The sequence below is a fragment of the Tauraco erythrolophus genome, chromosome 29 (genome assembly GCF_009769465.1).
Source record: "Tauraco erythrolophus isolate bTauEry1 chromosome 29, bTauEry1.pri, whole genome shotgun sequence".
NCBI lineage: Eukaryota > Metazoa > Chordata > Aves > Musophagiformes > Musophagidae > Tauraco > Tauraco erythrolophus.
The window spans coordinates 1,346,001-1,356,740 of NC_141493.1; the positions used below are offsets into that span (position 1 = coordinate 1,346,001).

The following is a 10,740-nucleotide window of genomic DNA, read 5'->3' on the forward strand; positions in this document are numbered from 1 at the left end:
TTTAGACAACAATCTTCTAGAGTTAGCTCCATCCCTGGGCTAAATTCAAACCTGCAACATTTATATTCCAGATCCCATTTGCTAAGTCTATGCCTCACGTCTCAAACCTCAATGTTACTGGTGTTATTTAAAAAAAAACACCTAATGTTACTTCCTCTTTTTTTTATTCTGTTATTAATCCAAGGCTTAGAAGACATAATTGCAGTATTCACAAGACAGATTTTCATTAACCATATGGAAGAAAAACATTTAGGGACAACATTTCTTCTATATTGATTCAGCAATGCCTTTAAAACTAAAGGTTATGCCTATTAAATTATTTTCGAAAAGGTAACTGTAAAAATTAAAATTCATCCAGATTAGCATTTACAAAAAGCCTTTAGAATGAAATTTCTTCAGAATGTGTCACTTAAAAAGAATGCCAAACACCACTTCAGGAGATGTAACTTCTTTTTAAATGGCACTTTTTCCTCTAAAAGGGAATTTCTTGTATCGATAGAGAGGATGTTATGCATACACTGCTATTTCCAAGACACGGAGTTGCCTAGCAATCTTGGAATTTAAGAAGAGGAGAAAAGCAATAACAAAACAGAATTGTGAAATTACAAGACAGTGCAGCATTAAATTGGTTTGCAATACTTATCAAGATGCTTCTAAATGAGAAAAGATACAGGGTGTGCTGGGAGCAGGATAAAATCTGTTGATCATTTTCAACTTTTTCCCTTCTCATCCTCGTCTTTTAGAAACACACTTTTACACAATGGATTTCTCCTACCTGGCTGTGTTACCTACCCAGTACCTATCACTGCTTGGGGCTGAAGGCAAAATTTCAACCACCATATCAGCATTTTTTTCAGGGTTCATCCTGACAGGAATTTCATAAAAGCATTCGTTTCCCTGTTTCTAGCTCCCACTACAAGTTAGGTCATTGGAATACAGAGAACTACTGTTCCCTCCAGAACTGTTCTTTTCTTTCAGAAATCTCACTGTCCGTGGTTAGGGTTTGGTCAGGCCCTGTGTCTCCACTTGGAAAAGTTGGTTCGTATCCACTTGGATGTTGTCTCCGTGTCACACCTCCTACATCTGCAGTCATTTTAATTCCCTTTGTTTTCCCCATTCATACTACGTCTCTTCTACCAGGACCTGTATTCCCCACCTCTGCCTTTCAGCTCTGTCCTTTTTTTCCCCTCTTCCATCCGCCGCTTCCCCTTTTGCATCCCGTGAAACGGCGTCTCCCAGTTTGGCAAAGCTGCGGCCACGGGATGCATCACAGCAGACACGAGCTGGCTGCACTGACCCGACCCCCGTGTCACGGGAGCCCAGCAGTGAGGGGGCTGGCACCCTGCACCCTCCCTGGGCTCCCTGGCTGTGCCCAGGGCAGAGCACACATCGTCGTGTGCCCGTGGAATTACGGCTCCTTCAGCCCAGTGCAACCCTGCAACTACCTGCTCCGTCCCACGACCCTCCTGCGTGTGTATCTCCGCATGGGATCTGCTCCTTGCTCTATGTTGGGTACCACTGACAGGCTCTGCATTCAGGTACATCTCCTGAAGGACACGTCAGCCTTACCTGTAGCCTCATCCATGCTCTCCTCAGACACGTGCTCGTTTTGATGGACCCATTCACCATTGCACTTGAAGAAAATCTGCATAGCTGGCATAGCCTTACAGCGTAAGACAATGGGGTTGCTTTTTATAATGTAGGCATCATCTGGTTCCTCCATGAAATGAGGCAGTGTTCCAGGAGCAGATGGGATAGACTCTGGAAGGGCTTCACTGTTGTCATTTCCTGAAAGGGAAGGAAAGGAAAAATAGATGTTTTTCATGCTGCTGCACCCTTTGCATCATGTCATTTAATGAAGGACTGGTTTGGATTTTATTAAAAACTAATTTTACTAGAGAAACACCTGTAGAACTCAATAGCTGTCAGGATTGTGCTTTGCAAGGAATTTGACACACACATACACGCACAAAAACAACAAATAATTTAAGTGCAACAGCTGTCAAGAAAATGGACAGAAAAGAAGCATCAGCATCATCAGAAAACTGCATCATCACTATGGCCAATGTTAGAGACGAGGAACTGAGGCACAGAAAGATTAAATGAGTCACCTAAGGTCACGCAGAAAGTCTGTGGAAGAAGTAGAAACTAAACCTTATTCTCTTGAGTGACAGTCCAGTGCCTTACCTACCAAATCTTCCTTCCTTCCACTGAATTTAATTTCCTTTAGACAGTTGCTGCAGATTTAACAGGGATCAGGGTGTTAACCACAGAGAAATATATTGATATGAGCAGCATTAGTGTAGCACTCCAGCAGTGGTATAAGCAAACTATGATTTCATACCTACTTAGAGGAAATTTTCAATATGCTTCTACACTGTTCCCATTCACAGTAGCCCCTTCAAGGTGATATAAAAGTGGAAAAGTGGCTTCTGCAGGGCCAGAAACTGCAAGATAGTGAGCTTTCTCAGCCTGAATCACAGACAGCAGGATCCAAGGGCATTCATTCAGCAATATATAAGCCTACATGCCTTATTCTCTGAATTTCTGTGCTTAGACACGAGCATAGAAGCACTGGAATACAAGCTTGTCCTTCACTACAGCTCTTCTAATTTGAGACAAATCCTAGTTGCTAGTTGCTGCTGTCAAAATTGGGAAATTCCCATTGATTTTTAGCAATGCTGCAATTTATTTCAGCAGTGTGTCAGTTTTTTGAGAAAGTTCAAGAGAATGGCAACAACAGTAAGTCAGAAGGGATCAATTTATGAAGGGAGATTAGAAAGTACGGAATACATTCAGCATAGCCAAACGGTAACGGAGGAGGACACAGCCTCTATGCAGATGAAGGGAACACAGTATCAGAGAAAGAGGAATAGCTGAGGGCTATATACCTCTGATTTAACCAAAAACAATGATGAAAGGGAAGTTATGATAATACAAAGTCTAAAAACCTCCACAGGTCTAATAGATTACAGAATAATGAGAACATATTTTGTCAGTATTTCTATTAAAAATAGGTGTCTCTCACTTAGCACTCAGTATAACCGTGTGTCCAAATATATACTACGTATGTGCTGTGAGATCATTATGATTTTTCAAATGAGTTCAGTGTTTCAAACCACATTCACAATGTACTTTATAAAATACTATCATAATTTTTAGCGTTTTACTACTGAACACTTATGCCAATTTCCATCTTGTCAATCTTCAGTAATACTGTGTCCCTGCAGGCTTTATTAAATCCATGCTTTATAGGAAATAACAAAAAAGTCATTATAAGATTTTGGAGAGGCTTGGAAATCCCATGCTCCCATCAATGCTCTGAGTGCTTCACAAGGCAGCAACACGCTTGTGTTGAGGCAGAAGAGCAGACAATTTTATAAGGATCATTCAGCAAGAGAACTTAGAATGATGCATTGTTATTCCACTAAATTTGCTATTTAGGACGAGACAGAAAGGATGAAATCCCAACCCCACTGAAATCAAGGGCACATTTCTCCTTGCAAGTGGCACCTGGATCTAATGATACAGCTTTACATCCTGGTTAAGTGTTATTGATGAGCACCTGAGAACAACAGATTCTCCACCTCTTCTGGGATTGCCATGCTTTTGTCCAGCTCACCTCACCAGCAGATAAACTGCACGAAGCACAGAATATTTGATGCTATCACCAGCAGCGTGGGTCTGGGCTGGGGAAGTAGCCCACACCTAAAGCAAACATTTAACATACAGAAGCATCTTTTCCACTTCAATATAACTGCCACTACATTCAGTGCCCTTGAAAAATCAAACTAACAAGGATCACGGTACACAAAAGGAGGAATGACTTTCTATATCCTGTCCCCAACAGACTCACAGATAGATATTGCCACATTTTTGCATGCTGTACAAATGTAATTGCTTGAATTCACTGTTGTTCGACATTTTCTAATTCAGCATCTGGCAAGAATTGACTCCACTGAGTACAAGAGGGAAGCAAAGCAGCTCATTACCCTGCCCTCTGCGGGTTAGGCTGGAAAGCAACTCAGTGCCTCCAAGAAAATTCACAAAGGATTTGCATTCCTTGCTTTTTGCTGATGGAGATATTACTTTCTCCATATGGCTACCTAATCAGACAGGGACTGCAATGACACCCATTTAACGTGCTGCGATATCTACAAGTTTTGCATCATAAATATTTAGTGTGATTTATGATACACGAGCCTGACTGACTTCGATTTTTTAACTCAATGCATCTTTCTTTTGTGCATCATCTTTTTTATACCCTAAGTTGTATTCAAATTCATCTGAAAGCCTACTGGAACTTTGTAAGGGTTTTGATTTTAAATTATTAAAGTTTTTCATTTATAACTGTCAGTTTTCAAGATTCAGGCCATTCATAGTTACAGAAAAAAACGCTGTTTTAATGCAACAGTGAATGACAGAAGACCAAACTATCAAGCACAATTCTTGTATTTCTCATTCCTGGAAAATTACCTTTCGGGAAGTGCTTTGTGTTTTATGTTCTGCACATAGTCCAATGGGGACTTTAAATCTTTTTATGACAATAATAGAAACAAAAAAGAAAGGAAAAGGAAAAGAAAAGTTAGGAACAAACACTAAATTCTTCTATGAAATAAATACACTGCTGTTAGTTGTCAGATCACATCAGAAAATCTTGATAGCAAGCAGCAGCCATGAATCCTTCAGTATTCCAAAACTGATTAGGATATAATTTCGATGTTAAAGAAAGATGTTACAGCAACGAAAAAACATGAGTTGTAAACTTGTTGTGTTTGTTGTTTTTTTTTTTTTTCAAATTAAGAATTATTTAAAATAAGTAAGTAGTATTACTTTCTATATTAAAAAAAAAAAAAAAAAAAAGAGTTTGAAGTGTCCCAAACAAGCCAAGTAACTTGCCAGGAATAAATATGAACAATCCCTTTGTAACCATCATCCTCAGATCAGAAGTCAACTACATCCTCTATGCTACCCCATCATGGAAGAGTCCATTATTATCACCACTTTCAGATTATAAGCCCCAGTATAAACGGAAGTATTCCCTGCTTCCTTTCTCTCCCTCTCCTTCTCCCCACCCCTGCAAAAAGTGAACAGCGTTGTCCTACGGCTGGAAGCACAGGTACAAAGACTTGTCATAAGTATTTAAATGTAATCCCTTTTGAATTTTGGTGGTGCAAGAAAAAAGGTCACAGACATGACTATTTTCCCACCTTCGTTTATTCCCTCTCTAACTAAACACTCCTAGGATCAGAGGATCCCTGCTTCCCCTTTCTGCCTGGGGGTTTGTTGAGCCATTCTGATATCAAGGCATTCCCTCTAACTTCCTCATCTTGCTCACAAGTTCCTGCCCTTTTGCTTCCTTTTTCCAAGTCCCCTGAATTGATAAATCTTGGCATCAGCATTTCATTCCTTTATTAGGCTTTTACATATTTTCTGCACTCCAAGCCTTACTCTCCTGCAGTCAATTCAGAAAAAAAAAGCCTTTTCCCAGATGTAAACATCCCAACCACTCCTTTTGGACAGGCTGAAAGGCAGTTAGTGATGACCAAAGTTCTAGACATTCACTTTCTTCCCATTCTATGTATCCAATGCTGCTGATTCCTGCTGATCTTTGAACCACTTGCAGTCATGATTTTCTACAAAACTAAATCATGCCAACTGTCTTCTACACACTCTCATTTCTACAGGAAAGTCAGAAGACGAAAAAAATTCATATTACAGCATACATAACCCAATACGTGGAGTGGGTTTCATAGTGAAATTTGAGTCGTTATTCAGGCAGAAAAGAAACTTAGTGAGAATTGTCTGTGTTTTTTTAATCAGATGACCCTGTCCCATACGCAGCAATGTGGGTTTTCTGGAAGTCACTCAGATATTGGAAATACGAGATTTTGTTGCCCCTGTGAAATCCTTTAATGCCTTTGTTATTTCCTCTAGTACCTGGATTTACTAAAGCCTATAGGGACATGGTATTTAGCAAAGATTGACATTACAGGAACAGGGAGAACGGTCAGTAATAAAACCTGCATGCTGATGAGTTTCACTGCAGAATTTTTCTTTAAGCTCTATCCATGGAAGGGGAATCCGATTACTACTTATTCAGCACTCCTGGTAAATGATACAGAACTGCTTAATTGGTGTGACTGCCACAGAGCATCTCCTGTACAGCCGTTTTCATTTGCCTGCCAAATCTGTACCAATACATGATCCTATCAATATATGATACAGATCTGTGGACAAGTGACACGAACTGATGTTGTGGTTCAGACTGCACAATCTCAGTCAGTGTTTCCACAGTGTTTCCAGCTTTTTCTACTTCAGTGTATTTCCTAAGATATCATTTGTAAACTTAGAGAAATGCTTTAAATTTTTTTAAATGTTTTTAACTGAATTCCTGGTTCCTTCTGGCTACTGTATAGCACAATGCCAGATCTGCTTTTATTAATGAATACATCTGCATGCACCTCTAGACCCTGTGGCCATGCACAGATTTCTATATATTATATGTGTACTACGACCACTATTATGCTGACTCTACATTTGCTGCATATGTTACATGCTGCTTTCAAATAGAAATCATTTGATCTGTGTAACCTAACACAGAATTGCACACAGATGGAAAGCTCCCATGCAAGCTCCTCTTCTCCAAAATATACTTTTCAGCAAATTCAAGAAAACTTCATAAGACTAGTAAAGGCAAAGAACCAAATATTTAATTTTGTTGATTAGGGATTGGAAAAAAATAATCTTTGATATTCTAATCTTCAATTATGTCCTGTGCTGCATGTAGTTACATATAGTATTCTGGGGAAAAAGACAAATGTTGTTCTATATCTATTTGGTGAGCGCACGCGAATGATGCAAAACTATGACACCCAGTGAGAATTTCTTGAAGAGATATGGCACAAGCTAAAAAAACCTTTTTCCTCCTGCTCCTCAATATTTAAGAGGATCACAATCAACGTGGGAATGGTGTACTCAAGAGTCATCTCTGGTTACCAGCAGGGGATGCTGTTGAGGGACTTGCCCGTGAGCTATACGGTAAAATTTTCAAAACTCTTCCAGTAACTTGGGCTTCAAAGTCATTTCTGTTACCAAAGGAACTGCCAAGACTTTATCCTCAATGCCTTTAAATATTCATACCAACATCTCAACTGCTGGTGACTCTCAACATAAGTGTCAAAAATAGTTCCCATTTGTTCCTGGCCCTGGTGAGAGAGGCTGGAGCTGGGAATGAAGGACCCACACTGTTACCAGTTGCCAGTTTTCACTAAAACCAAAAGAATAATGGTTGAGTCCCCATCCCTGGATGTGTTTAAGAATAGGGTGGATGAGCTACTTGAGGATATGGTTTAATGGGGATTAGGGATGGTTGGACTCGATGATCTCTAAGGTCTTTTCCAACCTAGAAATCTATGAATCTATGAATCTATGAATAACAAGATCTCGTATGAATATGCAACAGCAAAACAATGAGCAAGCAAAGCAGTACTGCTTACGTGCAGACACATCCACTGTTACTTTCCAGCAGATTCCCTATGACAACAATTTGCATAAATGATGAATATTTAATTTGGTAAATGAATATATTAAAAGCAGCTTCGGAAAAATGTTTACGGAAAGAAAATGTGCCTAAACACCTGTAAGTGCACTATGAATTCACCGGTAAGAATTACAATATGGGTAAACTTTTTCCTCATTAAAATTTTCCCACAATGCCTGTAAAATTTCCATGTAAGGTTTAATGGATTATTAAAATCTGGATTTAATTCAATCAATAATTGATTGGGGGGGAATCTTTGGTATTATCTTTTACTGTTGGCATGATGTGATTAAGCATGGCTGTTTGTGCTTACATTTGTGTTACCAGGAACTAAGCCTACAGATTTATTTTGGTGCATGAACCATGGTACAAGAAACTGGACAACATCAGGAGCCCTTCGCTCCATCAGCCTACGTGTGAAACGTAGGGAATGAGGAACCCTTCTCCCCCTGACCTCTGTGCCTAACCAGAGGTTATAAGACCTTAAAAGACCTTAAAACCTGGTTAAACCACCTTCAGGCATACAGAACAGGTGTCTGGAACTGAAGCATTGTGCAATATCACATATATTTAGGGTCACGTTTTCTTTCTCCTCTGGGATGTTTGTTCCCTTCTCGTTTCAGTAGGACCCGAAATCCTAATTAGGTTGCCAAGACAACATCCCGTAAGATAATAAAAAAATATCAAAGTGGAAAAAGATAAAGATGTCACTGATGTTTGAACCAAAATGACTTTCTGATATGAAAACAAAACAAAGTCAGTGTAAGTCTGTGGAGACAAGGATACAATAGTAATGCAAAAATGTCAGTGCTAACACAAGTCTACTTTAAAACCATTTACTCTACAGGAAACAGCACAACGCCAGTGGAAATCAATGTGATTTCTGCAAAAGCATCTGTCATCTCCACTCCTCTCCAGTTTGCACACTGGCACAGGGTGGGGCTGAGCAGGTGAGTATCGGGCTGGAAGGGAAATCTTCCCAAGGAAAACCATAGAATTCAAACAAATTTCTCATCCTAACATTTCAGAAAAAGACAATGCACTCAGGGAAACTTCCCATTGCGATGTGACAACTGCCCACCAAGGCTTAACGAACCCAACCCCAAGACCAGTCATACCCAAGACACACAGGAACTGAGAGTGTTCTGTGACTACTGTGACACTAAGGCAGAGACAACTGGTGAATTCTCAAGCAGATGAACTTGCTTTTGAGTAAAAAATACTTTTGGAAGTAGCAGACATCAAAATAATGTATTTTTGCACTGGTTCTCTCTGGTTTTCTATATTCTAACTGTAGTTTTCAAGGTTGTTACTGAATAAGATAATCTAAAAATCAAAGAAATTCAAACCCAGGAGCATCTTCCATGTTTAACTTTGTTTTACTGAAAAAAAAAAAAAGGATAATATCACATAGAAGATTCTGAGCTGATAAAATCATATTACAGCTAAATTATTTCTACTCAATTTCCAGAATGGACTGAACCTCATAGCAAAATTCATGGCTTAAGTGTTAAGTACCCACCAAAAAGGCTTGTGAGGAAAAACTCTCGTTTTGATGATGCTTTTATACCCAGGAGTACGGAAGACGAACTCAAAAAGACTCTGAACAGTTTCAGAGCATTCTGCAAAGCAGAGAGAATTTTAAATGCCTTTGCGACCCAGTAACACAGAATTTTTTGAACTGGATATTCACTTCTATCCTACAAGGAGGGAGCATTCCTCCTGCTTTTAAGTTCCATGTCTGAGGTAGGTGCCACTCACGTTTTTAAGAGACTCTCCCCAAACCTGACCCCTCCCTGGATGCCGCCTCGTGGAGACGTTGAAGAAAAGCTGTGAAGAACGGACCCTTCTGCCCCTCCTGCTGTGCTGTCAGGGTCGGAGGCTCACCAGTGCTTGGAAAACCTGGCTGGGAGAGGGAAAACCCACCTGGCCCAGGAACCACGTCAGGCACTTCCAAGGAGCACTGGGGAGAAATCACGGGCTGCTTAAAAGCATCCTGCACAACCATGACCATTCCTGTATCTCACCCGTTAGCAGACAGGGTCTCCTAAACCTTCAGCACATGTTGAAAGTCACAAGTGCTGTATATACATCGCAGCAAGCCAACTTTTGATATCAATATATTCGTTTCATCAGACCCTCTTGCTTCCTATGGATAGAAAGTACAAACTTCCAGCAGCCGTACCATAATCCTTCTCATCAAATATTTGGGCGACAGGTGGAAAATTGTTCTGCCAGCTGAGGAAGACAAAATCCATTCCTTCTGGCAATTTTCTGCAATGAAGACTCCAAAAAATGAATGTGCAATAAGTTGTGGGAATAAATCTAAAATATTATCACACAAAAGCAGTGTGCTCAGAATCTTCAGCTGCAAACTAACCCTGCTTATCTGAATTTTAAAGAATCTCATTTCTTTCTTCTTCTGTGTGCGTAGGACTAGATATTAAGCTGGATGCTTCTACTTGAAACTATTAGTTATACACTTTTTTTTCTCCATTTTGCTTTGCAACGCACTGTGGATTCTTTGATCATTACTTTTTTTTTTTGCATGCATCAAGGAAGTCTGACAACAAATCTGGGAAGCAAATATTATGAATTTCATTTTACAGAAGGGTAAGCAGGCAGTCTGAAAACGGACTGTGTGAATAAGAACAAGCCACCAAACTAGGAACCAAATTGCACAGAGCTGTGTTCCAGCCCTCAGTAAAACCATGCTAAGCTGCACATGCCATTCCCCTGTTATTTAGAAAGCTTTGGATGACATTGTCTCCAGCTAATTAGCAGGAAAGGAGAGTGAAAGTCATCATGGAAATAAGTTGTCTTAATAGGATTAAAAAAAAAAATCAAGACAACTGTGAAGTATAACATACATACTTTTAGGTGCCTGTTGGTCTATCCACTGTAACAGTCTTTTCCTACGTAACTTACTTTGTGTCTGTGAAGCTGTAAAAAGTTAAATTTTTATGCTGAGTGAAGCTATTTTCCAAATCCTCATTTATTCCATCTTCCTTCCCTTTTAATACCTTAGCTTTAGCTAAGGGCTGTATACTTTCCTTAAAGCTCCTAGTACTCATTAATCTCTGTGCACGTGGCAGAAAGCACAATTTAGTTACATGTATGTGTTTATCTTAAAGGGAATAAGGTTTAGAAACATCACACCTTTATCCACAAATTCTAGCCTTAATTCTTCTCTGACT

General features: G+C 39.6%; 1 protein-coding gene across 1 annotated transcript in view; it reads right to left on the reverse strand.

The window, feature by feature from the left end:
• UNC5D (unc-5 netrin receptor D) overlaps positions 1-1,825 on the reverse strand; it is a 66,797-nt gene extending 64,972 nt beyond the window's left edge. Inside the window, exon 1 of the mRNA XM_009989083.2 lies at positions 1,570-1,825. Coding sequence (XP_009987385.2) covers positions 1,570-1,825 — 256 coding nt within the window. The remainder of the gene's footprint in view (positions 1-1,569) is intronic.
• Between the last annotated feature and the right edge of the window lie 8,915 nt (positions 1,826-10,740).